The sequence below is a fragment of the Nerophis lumbriciformis genome, linkage group LG21 (genome assembly GCF_033978685.3).
Source record: "Nerophis lumbriciformis linkage group LG21, RoL_Nlum_v2.1, whole genome shotgun sequence".
Taxonomy (NCBI): Eukaryota; Metazoa; Chordata; class Actinopteri; order Syngnathiformes; family Syngnathidae; genus Nerophis; species Nerophis lumbriciformis.
In genome coordinates this window covers 28,481,436-28,504,809 of record NC_084568.2, presented here as the reverse complement: position 1 = coordinate 28,504,809, position 23,374 = coordinate 28,481,436, and the positions used below count along the sequence as shown (strand labels likewise).

Sequence of the window (23,374 nt, the reverse complement as noted above, 5' to 3'; positions counted from 1 at the left end):
AATCTACAAAAGCTCATGGGGTAAAAAAAATGCCTGGACAAGAGGCTCAAAACATCAATGTTTTATTTTTTAAATCTTCAGCAACAAAAACTTACATTTAACGCCCAGGCCTAGTTATACTATTTTATTCATTCTAAAAAGGTATGACAACAGTACATTTGAGTGGAGTATGACACTATTTACCTACAGAGCCCTTACTTTCATAAAATTATGTTTTAAATGAAACTGATCCTTTTCTAAGGTGGAGGGGAGACTTATCCCTCTTCTACTTGTGTTTTTATGTTGTGTTATAAAACAATTTTTTTCCCCCCATCCAAACACAAACTAGCTGCTGATTGAGAATCGGCTCTCTGCCAATCACGGGAAGCCAATACAGCCTCGTGACTGGCACGTCAACGATAGGGGCGGGTCCTCCTCAGAGGCACAGGTGAATATAGTGCTCCTTTTTGTTGCTGAATAGGTGCATTGCTATGGAGCCAGAACACTGCCAGTAAGATTTGGTATCGAAAATATAGACATTGTAGAAAAACTTGTATTGGCACCGAAACAAGATTTGGCAATAAATAAATACAAACATTGAAGAAATACAATATTTTTGGTGGATGTTTTCGATGCCAATTTTCATATTTGTGTACACTATTATTGTTTTTGTGTGTTTCAAATGTTTTTAAGATTGCTTCTCTTTTTTACAATTTTTGTTTCTTTTTTTTCGTTTCTGCTTCTTTTTTTTGCGGTTTCAAACTAAAGGCAATGTTTTAGCGTAAGGGGCGGGTGCTATGGGGGGCGGCTTATAACAAGTTTACCCAGAAGCACTTTTACTGGACTGTAAAAACACCGTAGATGAAGAAAGGAGGACCGATGGAGTTTAAATTAATTGTAAAAGTTACTTTGAGGATCACCAAAAATGATTCCGGGCGCAGCACCGCTGCTGCCCACTGCTCCCCTCACCTCCCAGGCGGTGATCAAGGGGATGGGTCAAATGCAGAGGACAAATTTCACCACACCTAGTGTGTGTGTGACAATCATTGGGACTTTGACTTTAACTTTTAGTATAAGCGGTACAGAAATGGATGATGTACTTTTTTTTTTTTAAATGATCCATGTTTGTCTCGATAAAGCTGAGATATTTGGCAAAACGCCGTATGGAACAATACTTGGTTTCATTTCCACGCAGAAAGAAAAGAGCGACTTTAAAATGTAAGTGTAGCTAGTATTTATTTATTTAAAACATTTAACAGCAGACATGTAAATCTTGGTGTGACATGAGTAACCAGTTTGTGCTAAAATACGAGACTTCAACTATCCTAATGTTGAGCGACCTCTGGCGGTGCTTCCTCTTGTTACCCGGGAGGGATCTTCATATCCAGGTTGTGGAGACAACTACATGCACAGTACTTTTTTCAGCGTTTGGAAGTAAAGCCTTATAGCTGACCTATCTTTTTCTGTCTATGTTTACTCCTCATGTCTTATTGTATTGTCAAGTATTGTTTAGACTTGTATAAACAATGTGCTGAAACGACTGCTATTGGGATTACCATATTTTCCGGACCATAGGGCTCACCGGATTATAAGGCGCACTGCCGATGAATGGTTTATTTTTTTATCTTTTTTCATATATAAAGGTGCACCGTATTATAGAGCGCATTAAAGGAGTCATATTATTATTCTTTTTTTTCTAAATTGAAAACACTTCCTTGTGGTCTACATAACATGTAATGGTGGTTCTTTGGTCCAAATGTTCGCATAGATTATGTTTTACAGACCATCTTCAAGCTGCTTTCTGACAGGCGCTTCCGGATGCGCCGTTTTGTGGGCGGTCTTATTTACGTGGCTCACCTTCGGCAGCGTCTTCTCCCCGTCATCTTTGTTGTAGCGGTGTAGCGTGCAAGGAAGGGAGTCGAAGAAGTGTGAAAAGATGGAGCTAACTGTTTTAATGACATTCAGACTTTACTTCAATCAATAACGGAGCAGCATCTCCTCATCCGGAAACAACAACACCGAAAATGTGTCTCATGAAAAAACGTCTAATCGTAACTCTCTAATAACTAAAGTTCCTTAGGTGAATAATGTAAACTCACTACACCGGTATGTTCTCATGGCGAGTTTACTGACAGATATAAGTAAGAACTTTACAGTACTGTACTTTATAATAAAAATGGCAACAGCGGAGGATGAATGTCCCATAACAAGAAGATAGAGAAAAAGAAGCTTATCGACTACGGTGTCGGCACGGACTACAAAGGCGGACTCGCGCAATTTTTCCGGATTTATGCAGATCCCAAATACACATCAGCAGGTACCAGAAGGTAAGAAAAGTTGCTTTTGCAAAATATTGCGAAACAAAACACGAGATAATATGTCTTACCTTATACACACACCATAATAATACTCGTATGTTGAAGCACATCAAGCGGTGTGGCTTCATAGCTTACCACAGCCGTACTAAAACATTTTGATAGATTTTTGAGCGCCGTGTGTAATGTTCTATATTTTCAATGGAACATTTAAAATGTTGGTGTTATTTACTTGAGTCATATTGCCATCATAGTGCAGTCCACACATATTTCTTATGTTTGACTACTGGTCACACTTACCATTACACCAAGTACCAAATAAAATTGCTTCGAGGTCGATAAGCAAAACCAGAATTATTCCGTACATTAGGCGCACCGGGTATAAGGCGCACTGTCGAGTTTTGAGGGGGAAAAAAGATTTTAAGTGCGCCTTATAGTCCGTAAAATACGGGAATATTTTTTCCTTGATTGCAAATAATACAAAATAGGAGTATACATTTAGATATTCTAAATGATATTCCACATAATATTTACATGTACATTTGACAGTACAACCTACAACACATTTTTAAAACAACTGCTTCAATGTAGGGTTGAGGGATTATTTCACATTAATTTAAAAAACTAGGCTGGACTTTTAAAGGAGACATTTCTATTAACAATTACATTAAAACATCTTAAAAATAACATCTGAGTAGTCGTTTGTGATGTTGCTGTATGTAATTCAACAAGAAAGACCAAGAAGATCTCTGCCTTTGTGGGACATCTGGACTTCCTTCACAGGTGTGTTTCTGAGAGGACATCTAACTACAGAACATCATCATCAAGTGAGCGAAGCTGAAGGTTGACTGCCTGGGTACATTTTTTTTTTTTTAAAATAGCAATCATAATAAATCCTTCATAAACTGCATCATAACTAACTAATATGAGAAATAACTTTAAAGTTATTTCATCTGCTTTGTAAAGAGAGTTTATACATAGTGATAAATTAAACATTTGTTAAATAACAGAACTATATCCTAATAAACTCTCAGTGCTGAAATTGCTGAAAACCAATTGTGAAAGTAACGAAGTTGACCACAGTGCTTTACAAAGTAGTCACAGAGTAATAAAAGTAGGTGACTGTATTATGTTTACAAATACAAGATTTCTCTCTGAGCAGATGAATCTGCCGACAGCAACCTACACAGGCGGACTGAAGATAAATGTAAAAAACTACTTTGTCTTCATAATTTCCTATTTTGAATCTTCTTTAAACTTACCGTAATCCAGAGGCCCTCGGTTCTCCTTTCTTCTTTAACGGTGTTTTACCTACATGCCCAAGTGCAGTAAAACTGCTTCTGGGTAAACTTGTAGTAAGCCCCGCCCACTGGCACTCACCCCTCCCGCTAAAACACTGCCCTTAGTTTGAAACCGTAAAAAGAAAAAGCGAAACTGGGGGGAAAAAAAAGAAAAAAACTTAAAAAAGAGAAGCCAATGTGAAAAAAATTGATCATAAAAACACACAAAAACAATAAAAGTGTACACAAATACAAATATTGGCATCAGAAACATGTCATGATTTGATTAAAAAAAAACATCTACCAAAAATGTTGTATTTATTTGTTGCCAAAACTTGTTTTGGTGCCAATACAATTTTTTCTACAATGTGAATTTTTTTGCTATACCACATCTTACTGGCAGTGTTCTGGCTCCATAAATTGCTGACAGAAAGATGTCTTCTGCTTCTGTTCACCAAAGTGTGTTCGATCAATGTTCATGTGTATTTCAAGACATTTAAATGAATAAAAAAGTCTAACCAAAGATTTCACTTCACTTCATGAACCCACTCATGTTGAAGACCATTGATTTGGTTATATTTCTTGTTTTCAGACACCGGCACTGTTTTTAAAAAAAATATCATCTGTAGCACAGTCACTTCTTTTTGCATACACAGAATGTACTGCATTTTCCGGACTATAAGGCACACTTAAAATAATTTTTCCCCCCAAAAAACTCGACAGTGCGCCTAATAACCCGGCGTGACTAATGTACGGAATAATTTGGTTTTGCTCACCGACCTCGAAGCAATTTTATTTGGTACATGGTGTAATGATAAAAGTGACCAGTAGATGGCAGTCAAACATAATAGATATGTGGTAAGATGTATGATGGCAATATCGCTCAAGTAAACAACAACAACATTTTATATGTTCCATTGAAAATATGGTATACATTACACACGGCGCTCAAAAATCGATCAAAATGTTTTAGTACGACTTTGGTAAGCTATGAAGCCGCACCGCTTGGTGGATTGTCGGCGCATTAAACATACGAGTATTACAATGGTGTGTGTATAAGGTAAGACATTATTTGGCGTTTTGTTTCGCAATATTATGCAAAAGCAATTTTTCTTACCTTCTGATACCTGCTGATCTGTATTTGGGATCTTCATATATCTTGAAAAATTGCGCGGGTCCGCCTTTGTAGTCGATAGGCTTCTTCATTTTCTCTATCTTCTTGTTATGGGGCATTCATCCTCCGCTGTTGCCATTTCTAATATAAAGTAGTGTAAAGTTCTTACTTATATCTGTCAGTAAACTCACCATTAAAGCGCTAAAACATACCGGTATAGTGAGTTTATATTATTCACCCAAGAAACTTAAGTTATTAGAGTTCCGATCGGACGGTTTTTCACGGGACACATTCCCGGTGGGTGAGTAAATGCTGCTCCGTTATTGATTCAAGTAAAGTCTGTATGTCATTAAAACAGTTAGCTCCATCTTTTGACATTTCTTCCACTCCCGTCCTTGCACGCTACACCGCTACAACAAAGATGACGAGGAGAAGACGCTGCCGAAGGTGAGCCACGTAAATAAGACCGCCCACAAAAAGGCGCATCCGGAAGATACGTTCAGATAGCGGCTTGAAGATGATCTGTAAAACATATTCTATGCAACATTTTGACCAAAGAACCACCACTAAAGTAAGGTAGAAAAGCAGAAGTAGAAGTAGAGAAGCGCTATACAAGTATAACCCATAACCCATTACATGTTATGTAGGCCACAAGGAAGTGTTTTCTATTTAGAAAAAAATAATACAAAATGAGTCCTTTAATGCGCCCTATAATCCGGTGCTCCTTTCATATGAAAACAGATTGAAAATAGACCATTCATCGGCAGTGCGCCTTATAGTGTCGTGCGCCCTATGGTCCGGAAAATACAGTAATTAATTGTCAAGTATATATTAAGAAGCATCTTTATTTGCTGTTAATTGTTTCTTTTAATGTTACTAATGTGCCACTTTTTGATTCAGTGATAGCATACTAATCACGATATGTGGTCGTTGTTGTTATTGATTTTTGCACACACGGCCAAAAAGAGTTAATGTAGAACTTACCTGTATGCCAGCGTGACTGCAAAGGTAGAAGTCAAATTCGGATGGGTGAGTGATTTTGGTGTCTACGGTGGTGCCTGCAGGAATGTTTCCACTCTTTCCCACCTGTATAATTGCAACAAAAATACATTTAGACCATAAAACGTGAAAAAGCAATAACACTGCTAATGCACAATATTTTTTACCAAGTTGATACCGATAACATCCCGCGTTTTAAGACCGATAACTTATTTATATCTATTGTTTTGAAAAATGGAGATTAGAGGAAATTAGTTTCCTTCGTCGGGTGGCAGGGCTCTCCCTTAGAGATAGGGTGAGAAGCTCGGTCATCCAGGAGGAGCTTAGAGTAAAGCCGCTGCTCCTCCACATGGAGAGGAGCCAGATGAGGTGGTTCGGGCATCTGGTAAGAATGCCACCCGGACGCCTCCCTGGGGAGGTGTTTAGGGCATGTCCGACCTGTAGGAGCCAGGACACGTTGGGAAGACTATGTCTTCCGGCTGGCCTGGGAACACCTCGGGATCCCCCGGGAGGAGCTGGCTGAGGAGAGGGAAGTGTGGGCTTTTCTGCTTAGGCTGCTGCCCCCGCGACCCGACTTCAGATAGGCGGAAGAAAATGGATGGATGGAGATTAGAGTATAGTGTAGAGTCAAACAAAAATGGATTTGACAAACTGTCCCTTTAGATTTGTCCTAACAGAATATGACATCACTACTATAAACATTACATCCATAAATCACTGATGCTTATGTCCTCATTATGGATGGGTATTGTGTACATTTTAACTGATGCTAGTTAACCAAATTGGTACTAAAAAATGGTGCAGGTGAATTAAAAAAATAGAAAACATGCACATTTTTGCAAAAACAAACAAAACAGCCAAATGCCTTTTAATTTTTATGGACTTTTGTGACATTCAAGTTGAACAGATGAGTCATTTAAATATTTTAGTGGTATAAATTAAATTAGTAAGTAATACGTTCAAAACGAAGAAAATCGGCAACAAATTGTGATATTTTTTGCAGCAATAGAGAACATAAAGAATGTGTAAAAAAGGACTTATTTGAGTTATAATGTTTATTGCACAGAATTCCTGAATGTAACCTTGCTCGAGTAAGTGGTGTATTTTTGTTGGCTAGGCTAGCGCTGCGGTGCCAACAGTGGTGGGCAATAAAGTTAGAAGAGCGTCAGAGGCTTCTGTCAGGATGCTTCATTACTAACAAGAATGTTACTTGCACAATTTTACAGACGAGCGATTGTTACAGTCTGCATTCACTTAGCACCGGAATAAGGCACAGATAGTTTGTTTTTCAAGCAAGTCGCTTGTTAGGTTTGATGTGTCGAACCAAGGTGGGTTTTTTTTTTGGTCTTTCCTTGCAAAGTGTTTGCAGGGCATGTGGGTCAGGCGTCACACGTGAGTTTTCCTCTTAAGGGTAGAGCAACAGACCAACGGCACGACCAGCGCCATTTTTGTTTACACCATTAGGTCGATCCAAGCTACCGGTCAACCGGAGAGGGTGTGTCAGTCGACCGCCAGCCAGGCATTAAAAAATAGACCTACAAAGTTAGCCATCGTCAAGCTTCACTATGACATAACTTTTATCACTTGAGAGACATTCATGACACCCGAGGATCTTGCGAGATGACGCTGGCTGCTGCGAGTTCAGCATAAAGAAAAAAACCACCGGCAGGAACGCGAGAAGCACTTTTTATTTCAACTTTCGCCCTAGCACACAGTTCCTGTCTTCACAATAAAAGTGCAGCTCCATTCTGCCCGCGTTAATAAGATAAGGGTCTCCGATTACTAGTGCGCACAAGCTAGCGAGCTACGGAGTTAGCCTCCAATGTATTCCTTGTAAAGCGTTAAAAATGAGTATGGAAGCTGGACAAATGAACAGCTAAAAAACAACCACTTTCATTTCATATTGAAAAGAGAGGAGGACTTTTTTTTCTCCTCCACAATGTAAATTCAAAGTTGCAGAACTTATCAGCACAACTGTGACTCCTGTCTGATTCCAATCAATGCGAGTCATCAGAATAAAGTAATACATCAACTTATATCCTTGTTTCTGGTTTAATTTATTTCGACATTTAAGGGATAAAGAAGGGGAATTTTCTTCATGAAAGAAGGAAATCTATATGCGTTAAACATGTTTGTATTTCTATTAAATACCTCGACTTAGTCATTTGATAAGGTGCTGGCTAGCAGAAAAAGTGGTCCGGTGACTTTCAGGGCAGTTTGTAACATCCTACAGAGTAAAATAGCTTGATTTTGTTCACCCTAACGCATCTATATGGAGCGTTTTTTTTCTTCCATTTTTTTATCGGTTGTCAGAGCTTTTTTTAATGTTATTGGATTATGGGTGTGACGTCATAATTCCCTAATCGACACGATAATTATTGGACCCCTATTTTTAATGATGACTGAAAGATACAGACCCTCTCGTTCCTGTCCGTACAGAACAATCTGGTGTGGTGTCTTTTCTGGACCACGACAAACGTAATGCCAGGCTGGTAGTCCTTCTCTAGCTTGATGCAAGCCTCTCGGATTGCCAGTAGCTCATGTTGAAGAACCTGTGGGTATCAATCAAAAGCAAGGAGAGAGGATTAGCGATGGATTGGATGTTTGTTAAACAAAAGAGCGTTATGCGTCACCTGGTTGAACTGGCCCTCGGAGATGCCATCGCGGTAGTAGATGATCCGCGTGGGCTTGAAACGTGTGGACTTGTAGAACTGAATGAGAAGCTCTCTCACCATGGTGGCTAGGTCTTGGATGATATCCTGGCGATGCTGTTGTACCCGAACCGTGGCACAGTATCGGCTGGGATGGGCGTCCATACTACCAACAACCTGAGGAGGAAAAGTAAGGCCTATTGAGCGAAGGTTCTACTCAATACCCAGGAATGTGTTCCTTACAGCAGCAATAGAGGGCTTCTTGCCATCTCCTGCAGGAGGATGAGTTACATCAGCACCAAGAAAGATGACAGGCTGTTGAAACACCAAGGGCCTAAAAAAAGATTCAAGTAGAGGTAAGATTAGGCACGGAAACATCAGTAGGATGAGTTGGCGTAGGAAGATTTCCACTGACCGGCCCTGAGGAAGCAGGATATTGTTGACGCCGCCCAGCTTGACGTTGATCTTCAGACAGAGGTTGGAAAGTGTCTGTGGCGTCGGCTTTTGGACATTCTTCACCTGCACGCACTGTGTGGCCATGCCAAGGACTGTATCTCCGACACGCTTCACCTCAGCTACATCACAGATCAGTGAATTGAAGGTGAGCATACAATACTGCATGAACTAAGAAAAATATAAGACCGGCTCCCTCACCATAGACGGGCGTCTTCCCCGGCAAGATGACAACAACCAGCTGCAGGCCCTGGTACGTGTACTTGAGGTGTCTGAACATGGGCTCCACGCTGTCTGCGCCCTGGGCGTACTTACAGAAGCAGGGCTGGCCTTGGATGGGCATGCCTGCATCCCGAGAGATCTTCCTGAGCTGATCTGTGAATGCTCTGAAAGACAGGACCATTGTTTAGTTGTATACATGCTCAGTGCACTAAGCTGCGCATGTGACTCACTTTAGCAGAAGTTCAGTGCACTGTCTCTGTGGTGCAAAGCAAGCAATGGCCCACACTTTGATCTCAATGCCGGTGTGAAACTGCTTGTTTCTCATGTCCCACACTCCCTGGATTGGCGTAGCTATTGCCTTGTTCTGCGAAAAAGGCAATGTATGCGACATTTCTCAGCACTCGTTGAAACAGACGGGCTGTTAACAACATTCTTGGAATTATTGACTGCGATGAACATACCCTGCCTCCGTACAGAATGGATGGCGCCTGGAGAACCCGGCCGTTCACTTCGGTCATCTCATCCCTCACCATCACTCCAAATTCGCGGACATAAGGGTCAGTGTTGAAGTTGGCGCTTCTCATCTAAAAACAAAGAAAATAGCATCTTAAATGTTGCCCTGTACTTGACTCTGCTATGCTAATAAAATAAGTCAGCATGGTCTTAAATTGTTCTAGTAGGCATGTTTACCTCTGTCAAGGTAAGTTCTCTGATACCATCACTTTAATACTAAATACCACATTGATGCAAATGTAAAAAAAAAAGACGCGTTTACTAGTCCTATATTTGCTATCTAAAAATGTATGCAGGCAAACCAACAAGTGTGGAAAAACAAATTCTCCCCAAGCCACACAGAGCTTTCCACACACACACACACACACACACACACACACACACACACACACACACACACACACACACACACACACACACACACACACACACACACACACACACACACACACACACACACACACACACACACACACACACACACGACCTAGATCAGTGTTTTTCAACCACTGTGCCGCGGCACACTAGTGTGCCGTGAGATACAGTCTGGTGTGCCGTGGGAGATTATCTAAATTCACCTATTTGGGTTAAAAATATTTTTTGCAAACCAGTAATTATAGTCTGCAAATCATGTGTTGTCGTTGAGTGTCGGTGCAGTCTAAAGCTCGGCAGAGTAACCGTGTAATACTCTTCGATATCAGTAGGTGGCAGCCGGTAGCTAATTGCTTTGTAGATGTTGGAAACAGCGGGAGGTAAAAAGGGGTCTAATGCTTAAACCAAAAATAAACAAAAGGTGAGTGCCCCTAAGAAAAAGTAATGAAGCTTAGGGAAGGCTATGCAGAACGAAACTAAAACTGCACTGGCTACAAAGTAAACAAAAACAGAACGCTGGACGACAGCAAAGACTTACTGTGGAGCAAAGACGGCATCCACAACGTACATCCGAACATGACATGACAATCAACAATGTCCCCACAAAGAAGGATAAAAACAACTGAAATATTCTTGATTGCTAAAACAAAGTAGATGCGGGAAATATCGCTCAAAGGAAGACATGAAACTGCTACAGGAAAAAGAGGAAAAGCCACCAAAATAGGAGCGCAAGACAAGAACTAAAACACTACACACAAGAAATTATTCACGGCGTGATGTGACAGGTCGTGACAGTACACCTACTTTGAGACAAGAGCTATATTGATGCATGCTTGGTTATGGTTTAAAGTCATGTCCAACAATTGCGACGACAACTTTTTACTGTCAACTGAGTTTTTTAGTGATTTCTGCTGGTGGTGTGCCTCCGGAGTTTTTCAACGCAAAAAATGTGTCATGGCTCAAAAAAGGTTGAAAAACACTGATCTAGATAGATGCAGCTTGACACAGAGACTTGCCTGAAAAAAGGTGGCTCAAAAGGTTGGCCAAGCTAACAAAACAACCAGGGGTGTCCTGGTCCAATTTTAATATCAGATGTTGGTCTGATATCAGCAAAAGTATTGGATTAAATCCAAAATCTATAATAAATATGCTGTTTCTAGGAAACGTTACCTAACAATAGGGTTGCAACTAACGATTATTTTGATTAGTCAAGGATTATCGTAACAATTAGTCGACTAATCAGATAATAAAGCGTACATATATTTAATGGCTCTAATTTTTCATCGAATTCTAAATGCATATTATTTTAGGCATGTACTTACAAAAACAGAGATGACTAATTCATTCATAAATATTTATTTATACTGTAACTGTGCTGCTCATTTCGCTTACAAACATTAAAATCACTAATAAAATGTCCATTTAAAAGAAAGGAAATGGAAAGTGCTAAAAAACTATTAACATTATTTATGTAATTAAAAAACAATTAAAATAGCAGCAATGAAAACAAACAAAACACCAAATCTAACTTCCTCTAAAAGAAAATCATTTTGTGATGTTTAAAAAGCTGCACACTGGTATATTGACTATTGATTAACTCTTGGCAGTTTTAGCAGTCTAATAGACTCAATGTGTAGAATTAGATCTTTGATTCATTATTAACATGTTGGTTATAGATTGCATGTTTAATCTTAGGATACCATTGGTGCCTGTCTGTCTCTGTATGTGTGTTAACGCCCGCATGTGCGTTTGTTAAAGTGCCTTTTTTTACGGCATTGCAAATTGACGCTACTTTAAAACATACTTGAATTGATGTACACAAAGTTTAGCTAGCTGACTTTGGCAAATTGATAGTTAAATTTATTTGTCACACAACTGCGTCTCACTCTTGTTAGCTAGCTAGCAAGGTAGAAGCTAACACTCTTACTGAGGTTGAGACCACATCCTCCCTCCAAATGTCCAACATCATCATGTCTCCGCTTTCAGCGCTGGCGTATCACAAATGTACAACCAGCAAAACAAGGTCTGCTTCGCAAAATCAGTAAAATATCCATGTTTTTAACAAGAATAAGAGGAAATATCCTCAAACTTTAAATGTTATCACTGCCGGCGTTTATGCAAGTAACCCACATCCGCCCGGAAAAACACGAGTGATGACGTCACGACTATTGTCCACAAATATAATTGTCGGCTAAACGTTGCAGCCCTACCTAACTATCTAACTTTTAATTATGTAAACACCTTACAAACTGATGTTGAATATCTTTTCTGGGTGACAGTTTACAAGGTGGCCCCCCACGACATTGAGAGAGACAAGTGGTGGTAAAATGGATGGAGGTTTTATCAAGTGGTTGTTCAATTTAATCCTATTTCCCACATTGAACATTTTTTAGGGCGGTGCGACGGCTGGCTGTGTCCATACTTGCCAACCCTCCCAAATTTTCTGGGAGGCTCCCGAATTTCAGTGCCTCTCCCGAAAATCTCCCGGGACAACCACTCTCCCGAATTTCTCCCGATTTCCAGCCGGACCTGAGTGAGGACAGCCTGTCGTCACGTCCGCTTTTTCTCCATATAAACAGTGTGCCGGCCCAGTCACGTTATAACATCTACGGCTTTTGGAGCTCAGTGCGCAACTGCACACACAACAAGAAGGAGACAATTATATATGTCTCCGTTATCCATAGGTTTATCTATAACCCATAAAGTAGGCAGACACGGAGCTATTTCTCAACGTGTGTTTATTCCAGCCGGCACGTTAATACACTGACACACAACATCCGGATTCCCATCATGTATTGCTTCAAAACTACGGCAAGTAGTAATATTAAAAAAACATAACAGAGACGAAGCAGAAGAACGAAGAAGAGACAGTCATGGCGACGACGAGTAAGAAGAAGTACGCTTGCAAGTTCCAAAATGATTGGAAACAAGAATTTCAGTTCATCCAGGACAGCTCGAAGGGGAAGGGGTATGCTAGGGAGAGATGGAAGATTCCAGACTCTGGTGCATTTGATGAAGGCACTTTTGTGCGTGCCAGACATCAATGCATCATCAGAGACCCTAGGGTGTTCAGCATGGTTAGAAAGCTAGTGACAGAGAATAGAACGAGGATGGACAATTCAACCCTAAACTCACTCCTTTCCTGCAAATTAAATTACCGTATTTTCCGCACTATAAGGCGCACCGGATTATTAGCCGCACCTTCTATGAATTACATATTTCATAATTTTGTCCACCAATAAGCCGCCCCGGACTAAAAGCCGCGCCTACGCTGCGCTAAAGTGAATGTCAAAAAAACGCTGCGCTAAAGTGAATGTCAAAAAAACAGTCAGATAGTTCAGTCAAACTTTAATAATATATTGAAAACCAGCGTTCTAACAACTCTGTCCCAAAATGTACGCAAATGTGCAATCACAAACATAGTAAAATTCAAAATGGTGTAGAGCAATAAATAGCAACATAATGTTGCTCGAACGTTAATGTCACAACACACAAAATAAACATAGCGCTCACCTTCTGAAGTTATTCTTCATTCGTAAATCCTTCGAATTCTTCGTCTTCGGTGTCCGAATTGAAAAGTTGCGCAAGCGTGGGATCCAAAAATGGCCGGTTCCGTCTCGTAGAAGTCATCGGGAGTCAGTGTCGCTGTTGTTGTGCAGCAGTTCTGTGAATCCTGCCTTCCGGAAAGCTCGGACCACAGTTGTGACCGAAACTATCTGCCCAGGCATTTACGATCCACTGGCAGATGTTGGCGTATGTCGACCGGCGCTATCTGCCCGTCTTAGTGAAGGTGTGTTCGCCTTCGGAGCTGTGTGAAAAAAGCCACCCGGCCTCTTCGCGTAAACTTCCCTTAACCACTCGCTCATCTTTTCTTCATCCATCCATCCCTTCGAGTTAGCTTTTATGATGACGCCGGCTGGAAAGGTCTCTTTTGGATGGGTGGAAGTTAGCATGGCAAGCTAGAACCACAGTGAAGGATGACTCCTCATTCCCTGTGGTGCGAATATTCACCGTACGTGCTCCCGTTCCACAGTGCAGTTCACAGGAATATCAGTTGCTGTGAAATACGGTAGTAATCCGTGTGCAGATGGAGAGATTGCGTCTTTTTATGATCCGGATCCTTGTCGCGTAGTAGGAGCCATTTTGTGGTCTTTACAGATGTAAACAGGAAATGAAACGTACGGTGATATCCGCGCGTTTTTTCTTCTTCTTCCGGGGGCGGGTGAAGCGCTTCCTGTTCTATGGGGGCGGGTGAAGCGCTTCCTGTTCTATGGGGGCGGATGCTTTCCTTGGCGGTTGCTTGCGTAGAAGAAGAAGCGCTTCCTGTTCTACCGGGAAAAAAGATGGCGGCTGTTTACCGAAGTTGCGAGACCGAAACTTTATGAAAATGAATCGTAATAAAGCGCACCGGGTTATTAGGCGCACTGTCAGCTTTTGAGAAAAATTGTGGTTTTTAGGTGCGCCTTATAGTGCGGAAAATACGGTACACAGATGCTGCCCATACCTATGCTCCTTCAAAGGCTGTGCTACTGGCTGCAAAGCATTGCACTTTCAAACACAACAATGAGTAGATGAGTGTTATGTGTGTGTATATGTGGAAATAAATAACACTGAAATTCAAGTATTTATTTTATATATATATATATATATATATATATATATATATATATATATACACATACATACACACTTCAATTTCAGTGAATTGTAGCTAAAAATATACTCCTCCCCCTTAACCCCACCCCGCCCCCCGGGCCACCCCGCCTCAACCCCCCCACAATCTCCCGAATTCGGAGGTCTCAAGGTTGGCAAGTATGGCTGTGTCGCCTTAGAAACGCTCGAGATGAAAGTGGTGCGCTTTGCTTTGCAGAACGTAGAACTTTTTTTCTTTTTTTTACCTCCGTCAATAAGGTTGTTTTCACTAGAGTTTGTTTGTTAGCAACATAACTCAAATAGTTATGGAAAGATTTTGATGACATTTTTTCAGGAAATTCCCAAAAAAATTCCTCTCATCAAAGCTTCACTTACTGCTTACAACGTTCCACGCTTCCACCTTTCCGCCCGCACTGCTCAGAGGATTCTGGAAGATGTAGTTTATTTTCGGACCCAGCGAATGTTTAAGCACCAGAAAAGAACTACACACCAAGTTTTTGTTTGATACAGTCACACGTCACGGCATTATTGTGAAGACTTTGAAAGCGAAATACCGCAGTATCTCCAACACCGTTACACCCCTAATCTCTACTCGTATGGATCTTTATTCATCACTGCAAGCAACATTTGAAAGTTTTACAATATAACTAAGACAATTCTTACTTACTAAAGGGTCCCATGTGTGATGTCTGTAAGAGTGTTTTCATGCATGTTTGTACGTGCTATTGTAATGTAATGAAGCGAGCATTGTTAGCATTAGCTAATGTGCTAACACGTTAACAAGTGTCTGTGTTAGTATTACTAACTTACAACGGCATTCTTTTTGTATTGTTTCAGTTTCAAAAATATATCAGTAAATTCACCAAAACTTTACTGTGGATTAATTGAGTGAGCTAGCTTCCTTAGCTAGTAGGTCCATGACCATGACTTATGTTTTGTTTGATCAGCTGTTTTACTGCCGTGTTACAGACACCGTTTGGAAACAATTAAATAAACATTTATAAAAATATTTCGGTGTAAATAACTCATTTTGCAACATTTACATCTGCAGCTTATGGCTAATAAATGGAAAAAAAATGTTTTTCCTAAAACTTACTGGGTGCTGCTTATATACTGTATACAGTATACATATATATATATTTTTTTCACAATCTATCAATGTTTTGTCCTATTGTGTCTTTACCCAAAACATGTCTTGAAAAACAGTTTGTCTTATTTTAGAATCAATACGATAATTTCAACCATAAAATTCTGTTGTCACGGTTGAATTTATCATCCGGTACTCACCAATTTACTAATCTCATCCTGACGGTCCGGGGCCGATCGGGCAGTGGCACGGATCATAGTGGAGGTCTGATTGTCCGTCAGTTTTTTGATGCAGCGTTGTCCTGCTACAATATTACACACCTACAAATACAAAAGAGGCGCTGAACAAAACTGCTGATGTATGAGAAACTTATGAAATCAGAAAGGTCCATGTTGTTTACCTCTAAAGGAAGGTAAGTATGCTTCTGCTCCTGTCCCACCTGTAAACATGGGAGGTGGGGGTATCGCAGCATGAGCTTGTACTTATCTTTAAAGTACTGCGCCACTGTGCATTCGATAGTTTGGCCGTTCTCCTGCTGCAAAGGGAACCTGAGAGAAGAATGGGGGACCAGGTGGAGGTGAGGAGAACGTAAAAACACAGCATTAGCCAGCAGAGGGGGGGAATAATAAATACATCTAAGATTATTCATACGTTTGATGGCTGGCTGGTCTTCTGGTCACATTGCAAACTCTGTACTTCCTCTTCATTTGTCCACAATGTGTGATCTCCACCTTTAAGCCTGCATGGCAGGATGGAACCAAAGATTATTGTCTACAGGACTATTTTTTCAGAAGCCTCGATATCTGCAGTCTAAACAAGTTAAAGGGTGATGAAATGTTGTTACAATGTTAGATACTCGTGTTAAACAATGCCAAAGCGTCAAATCATAAGGTTAATGCATTTGCAGTCTGGCTACGTCGTGACGTCACAGCGTCACAGGAGGTACTTATTTGGACATTAAGTCAAGCTCTCAGCCAGAAGGGAAATATCTTCTGCTTCAGGCTATGAGAGAAAACACAAAAAAAGGTAGGATTAAGAATTATTTTCATCTAATCGCAGCATGTGTATCATAACACCGACATGCAGTGACATAAATGCTGTTCAAAGCATCTTTTTTTTACGCTGAGTCTGAATCAATCGAAGAGCGTGCAGGTGTACCTATTGTTGTGACCAGGTGAAGCTATATAATGACGTTTATTTTTTAACATTCCTTTAAAAAATAGCAGTGACAAAATCATGATAAAAATAACAGCGTACATTTTCAAAAGATACATAATGATTAGAGATGTTCGATAATGGCTTTTTTGCCGATATCCGATATTGTCCAACTCTTAAATACAGATTCCGATATAAACTGATGCCGATATATAAAGTCGTGGAATTAACACATTATTATGCCTAATTTTGTTGTGATGCCCCGCTGGATGCATTAAACAATGTAACAAGGTTTTCCAAAATAAATCAACTGAAGTTATGGAAAAAAAATGCCAACATGGCACTGCCATATTTATTATTGAAGTCAAAAAGTGCATTCTTTTTTTAACATGCCTCAAAACAGCAGCTTGGAATTTGGGACATGCTCTCCCTTGAGGTGGGCGGGGTTGAGGTGGGGGGTAGGGGGTAGCCGGGGGGTGTATATTGTAGCATCCCGGAAGAGTTAGTGCTGCAAGGGGTTCTGGGTATTTGTTCTGTTGTGTTACGGTGCGGATGTTCTCCCGAAATGTGTTTGTCATTCTTGTTTGGTGTGGGTTCACAGTGTGGCGCATATTTGTAACAGTGTTAAAGTTGTTTATACGGCCACCCTCAGTGTGACCTGTATGGCTGTTGATTAAGTATGCGTTGCATTCACTTGTGTGTGTGTGAAAAGCCGTAGATATTATGTGACTGGGCCGGCACGCAAAGGCAGTGCCTTTAAGGTTTATTGGCGCTCTGTACTCCTCCCTACGTCCTTGTACACAGCTGCGTTTTAAAAAGTCAGAAATTTAACTTTTGATACCGATACTGATCATTTTGAAACCGATACCGATAATTTTTCCGATATTACATTTTAAAGCATTTATCGGCCGATAATATCGGCAGTCCGATATTATCGGACATCTCTAATTATGATACATTTGGAGAGAATGGGGTGTGGTTTAATTTGCAATCTTGGAAACCGTCTCAAATGGCCCACGGTTAAAAAAAAACAAACAAAAAAAAACCCTCAGCGTTCAGAGGCATACAAAACTCTGTGCAGGCTCACACCCAAATTCACCAACTTTATGATTTGACACTTGGACATTGTGTAACACGAGTATCCAATATTGAAAAGACAAAAATCATCACAGGACCCCGTTAAAATGTATTAAACACAGTACCTTTGATTTCTTTGGTAAATTTAACTCTTTGAGAGTCTGTTAAGGGCTTCTGTTGTTCTTCAATGCTTTTGAAATCCAAGACCTCGCACATGAACTCTATTACAGGCTGAGCTTTGTAGAAAGCGGTGGCGGAAACTGCAACAGGACAACATTTGAATGAAGTGACACTCCAGATTCATTGCGTTTGAAATGTACCGTCAATGTTGAGCATCATTTTCCAAAGAGAAGGCCTGACGGACTGGTGGAAGCCGAACCACACCTCTCGACCACCGCCCAGGGGGTTCGAACAGCCCTCGGAGGGGGTGAAGAAAGAGCGGCCCACTGGAGTATACCTGCAGAAGTGTCACATTATTTATCAATTTGGTTACATGATTACTACTGGAAGTAAGAGTGTCCAGATACAACTTTGCTCACATCCCATGCGATACTGATATTTTATCATTTTGTAGTGTGGAATGTTAAAATCAATCAATTAAAGTTGACCTTCACAGCCCTTAATCACAAGTGTCTCAAAGGGCTGCGCAAGCCACAAGGACATCCTCTGCTCAGATCCCACATCAGGGCAATAAAAGGCTTGATCAAGTGAAAATTAGTCAAACAGAGAACAATGGTACCGGTACATATTAAAAACACTAACCTATTTATTAACCACCTGGAATAGACTTTGGCTGTTTTTAGTTGAAGTGGAGTGGTAATTGTTTTTGTGAGACATCAAGTGGCCAAAATAATGAAGTCAGTTAAATGATGCAAACACGCTTGATACTTGATATGGTCTAATACATATCTGCCTTGGAGACCTTGTATGTGTGAGTAATATTCAACTATAATATTTGATACTTGTTCGTATTGACAGATGTGCTGTTCTTAGACAGTATTATTGTTTAAAGACACGTATATCTAGCTTGTGTGCTATTGTGTGCTTAGCTGTTGTGTCGCTACTCGCTCCAAGTAGCTTCTAGCGTACCATGTTTACAAGTTTGGTCTGTTCTTGTATTCTAGTGGAGGACCTTTAGGCTGCGTTCACACTGCAGGGTTGGATGTCTAATTCAGATTTTTTTTGTCAAATTCAATCTTTTTATGTAGTGCACTACATTACAAAAAAAATTTGATGTCTCATGTGAAGGCAATCTGAGCCGCGTGCAGACTTGACTTCACACGTGCTGCAGTGTTTATGGAAGTAAACATGGCTTTCATTCTAGTCTCATTACTGGCGTATTTGTGACCATTTCAAGGATTTGGTGCTATCAAAGGCAACATTTTCTGAACTGAATTGTTGTGTGTAGAAAAAGAATAAGGAAGTGTTTTGGCTTTGGAAGTTAGTGGGGACATTTTACTGTCCCGTCTGCTCCAAAGAGTGTGTCTGCCAGCAGTCGGAGGCAGAAGTGGTGGAACATTGACGCAAGTTCCTAAAACATGATTTTCACCAGTTTTCTGCTCATTCGTCAACTATTTATTATGTAACCCTCTATTTTGGCTAAGACGTTGATGACGTTCTGGTCAGATGAATGTGATCGCAGCATGGGAGTGTTCACACTGCAGTCGCATCGCGTACATATCCGATTCATATTGACATACCAAAGAGGCCTGGGGCGGATATGAAAGATTCAGAATTGCACTGTCCACATTGACATGAAAAAATCCATTACAGTTCGCATATGGGCCAAAAAATTGCAAATGTTCTTTAGTGTGAATGAGGCCTTAAATAATAACAGGCTGAGCAGCTTTGCACAAGTAAAGGCGCGACAGGACCGCTTGTATTGGAGCGCTTATAGCAGAGATTTTAGATGCAAGCCAATATCTTTAGATCAGGGGTGTCCAAACCACAGCCTGTACATATACATGTGTACATATTGTTATATATATATGTATTTATATGAATATGTATGTATAGTAGTACGTTTGTGTGAAAAAGAGTCAAATGGACTAAATATTCATCCCAACATGTCTGTTTCGTGGTTGTCCACTCATCAGGCGATTGTGTTTGTTTTTGTAAATATGTATTTGTTTTTGTAAATATGTATACATATATATACACACAATTACACACACACATATACAGTATATGTATATATAGATGTGCACACACACATACGCATTTATATATACATATATATTAATATAATGAATACATAATATAATTGGATATTAAGAGTATGTAAAAGCTCGACTTCTACCTTGTTTACTTCTGTGACGTAATCAATCAGAAATATCAAGCAGCGAAAATGCGTCAAACGTGGATAAGTGTGGAGGGAGTGCTTTGCATTTCTCCCAACATGCATTGCAGGGCCTTTAAATGGGTGTACTTTCATATTATATGTTGTGCTTGAACAATTATTTTTATAATATCCACAAAGTTCAGTGAGCAAGTTGTGTTGTGTGTGATCATGTGTGTTGACTTGTTGTGTTAAGTTTATTTGCGCCGTTAATGGAAGGTTGTTTGGATTGGATCATGCTGTGCTGGGTAGATTTCAAAGAGCAATTCATGGTAATTAACCTGAATTACACATGATTTCTTCAAGATGGTGGCAAAAAATAATTTTGTCAGATTCAGAAACTTCAGGTGGAGAATCCCTGCGGGCCAGATTCCTTATTAATAAACCTGTGACGTCTTCCCAAAATGGAGCTGCATTTCGCCCGCGGCACATAGTTTGGACACCCTGCTTTAGATACTCAACATCAGACATTGGGACACTCCTAATCGAAACTATGAAACACGGTTTCCAAGCATGTGTGACCATTTTTTTAATTCCATGAGTTCAGACCAACCTCATAGAGGGCAAATGTCTCATGACCACATCCAGGGCTTGTATGGTCTCAAAAGGGACGCTGGGTAGCCGCCCCGACAGCGCCTCGTGAAGAGCTTGCAGGCTAACACAAGACACCCACTTGATAGACACTTTGAAACTGCGGTCCTTGCCCTCGCCAGGAATGGTCACCTCAAGCTCAACCTGGGCAAGGAATAAAGAAACGGATGTTTTTGGCTCAGTTCTTGTGTTTTTGCACGTTAATAAAACATCACCTACTTTGTCTCTGCCTATAGGCAAAGGCATGGCAGTGTACAGATTCTTTCTGCCGTCATATACTGGCTTTCGATCCCCAAAGATTTGTGTTTTAAAGTGCTGGACCATGTGCTCTACGATTTCACTGAGAGGGGGGAAAAACAAACAAATGATCATGGTTTCATTTTGACAGCATCATTGAAAAGAAGCCAGCACAAACTCCTACGCACCGGTTGACCCTCCTGGGACATTTCTCTGGCTTGATGTCAATATCATAATGGTACACTTCCAGTTTGGGGATTTCCATCTCGAAAAAATTGGCCTGCAGCTTGATTGTCCTGCCCATGGTGCCAAAGTCTGGCCTTGATGGGGGCTTGAAGACATATTCTGGCACTGGAGAAGATGGCGGGTCTAAAGCAGAGAGGCGCACGCAGTTAGAATAACAAGAAGACGCCTAATGGCGCTTTTTTAGTTTTCAAAATAAGTAGCATGGGAAACTGCGAAAACCATGTTGCAATGAACGCATCAGTCAGGACAAGGCGGGCTTCAGCAAGGTTTTTCTTTCCACGTCCCTAAAACACAGGCTGGTTGGATACTCTAAATTGTTCATAGACGTGAATGGTCGGTTGTCGATATGTGCACTCTTGTTCCAAGTCAGCTGGGAACAAAACAAATGAAGTTCCAACAAGGGCAGGGAAATAAAAAGTGTGAATTATAAAAAGGTGTGACGAGGGATGTAATGAATACAGCTTTTAATGATAAGCCGTGGTAACATTTCCGTAGGGTTGGTAATAGTGTTTTAAATTCAAATGATCGTGAAACCGTGATTGATAACCGCACTTTCAGAAAACTCACAGACTGTCGATGCTGTCCATATACTGGAGAAGCAAGCTAGCGCGCTGATGGCTAGCTGGCTTAAACGTTAACATGAATACAAGAGACATTAACGTCTTTCCCAAATATAACCGACATACCCCTATCTAAACTCACATTGATCTACCTTGATGTCTACGCTATTCAATTGTGGAAGCCAACTCTCTTGGAGGGATGTAACAATATCAAAATGTCATATCATTAGGGATGATGTTTGATAAGAAATTATCGAGTTCGATCCGATTATCGAATCCTCTTATCGAACCGATTCCTTATCGATTCTCTTATCCAGTCCAGATAGGTTGTTGTATATGGAAAAAAACACACAATATTTGGTTTAACAAAAGCTCACTTTTATTATATAAGAAAAAAATAAAATCTAATAAATAAATAAATATTGACTGTTACCCCCTAAAAAAATAAAATAAAATAAATAAATATTGACTGTTGTTACCCAAAGTATATTAAGTGGGATTTTTCAGAAAAACAAATATATACAGTAACACAAAAACAACCTGTCTCTGTGATCACTATAGGTGTATAAATAATAATATAGTGTTAAATAAAATCAGTCCCTTGGGCACAAAACTTAAAATAATACAGCTGCACTTCTACTGCTATTTGACATAACTGTTTGTTATGATGCTTTGACATTTTTGCACTTTATTTCTTTATTGAAATAAAATTCTATGAAGAGAAAAGTTGTTTGCAAATGTGGTTACAATGCTAAAAAATGAAAAGTTAAAGCTAAAAAAAGAAATACACTTTATTGAGTTAACGTTATTTCTTTATAGGGGGAATGATGTGATGCTATGAGCTAGGCTAGGGAATATAACAACTACACTACCCAGCATGCAACAGGAGTGACAAGCATGCGCGGTAGCCCTGAAAAGTGTTGTTGCATGTCGTCACCCGGCGGCTAAGAATGAGGTTATGAGCACGCTGTGAAAGTAAACGTCAAGAACTCAGCCAACACGCCTCGTCTGCATTATTTATAATTAGACAGACAACACATATACAGTGGGATTTTGTTTTGTTTACAAGGAAAGAAAAACAAAAGTTAAAAAAGGGAGATCATGTCATATATGTTGTATATATATGTATGTGCTGCGGTTGCATTAAGAACGTTGCGACAGCTGCTGTAAAGGAGGTGCGTTGCTAGTCTGGTTGCTATGTTTCCGGTTTGTCGTAGAAGTGTTCGTCATGTGTTTGTACCCTGCTCAAATCTCTCAGTAAAGTTATTCATTGGATTATACCTTTTGTTTTGAACTTTATTACACCTTGGAGCGCTTTTTCCGGTCCATTTTTCTTCCTGCTTTCTCTATCTGACTGAGCTACGTGACGTAATTTCTTGTGATGTCTCAAAGGGCATTTCTGGTCGGGACGGGATTCGTTCCCAGGGATTCGAATAAAGAACCAACTCTTTTTCTTTACTATCGTGGTCTCGATAACGGGTACCGGTTCTCAAAAAGGGATTTGAGTCCGAGGATTCGGTTCTTTTCTTATC

General features: G+C 40.2%; 1 protein-coding gene across 2 annotated transcripts in view; it reads right to left on the bottom strand.

Moving 5' to 3' along the window:
- ago2 (argonaute RISC catalytic component 2) overlaps window positions 1–23,374 on the bottom strand; it is a 40,698-nt gene that overhangs the window by 7,640 nt on the left and 9,684 nt on the right. For both annotated transcript variants that reach the window (XM_072915587.1, XM_061982506.2), the window contains 16 exons: window positions 21,225–21,405; window positions 21,019–21,139; window positions 20,762–20,943; window positions 18,191–18,327; window positions 17,996–18,130; window positions 16,290–16,377; window positions 16,039–16,186; window positions 15,839–15,958; window positions 9,475–9,597; window positions 9,244–9,377; window positions 8,993–9,177; window positions 8,754–8,913; window positions 8,582–8,672; window positions 8,321–8,515; window positions 8,105–8,239; window positions 5,673–5,774 (listed from right to left, as the gene is read on the bottom strand). In XM_072915587.1, coding sequence (XP_072771688.1) covers window positions 5,673–5,774; window positions 8,105–8,239; window positions 8,321–8,515; window positions 8,582–8,672; window positions 8,754–8,913; window positions 8,993–9,177; window positions 9,244–9,377; window positions 9,475–9,597; window positions 15,839–15,958; window positions 16,039–16,186; window positions 16,290–16,377; window positions 17,996–18,130; window positions 18,191–18,327; window positions 20,762–20,943; window positions 21,019–21,139; window positions 21,225–21,405 — 2,237 coding nt within the window. The remainder of the gene's footprint in view (window positions 1–5,672; window positions 5,775–8,104; window positions 8,240–8,320; window positions 8,516–8,581; window positions 8,673–8,753; window positions 8,914–8,992; window positions 9,178–9,243; window positions 9,378–9,474; window positions 9,598–15,838; window positions 15,959–16,038; window positions 16,187–16,289; window positions 16,378–17,995; window positions 18,131–18,190; window positions 18,328–20,761; window positions 20,944–21,018; window positions 21,140–21,224; window positions 21,406–23,374) is intronic.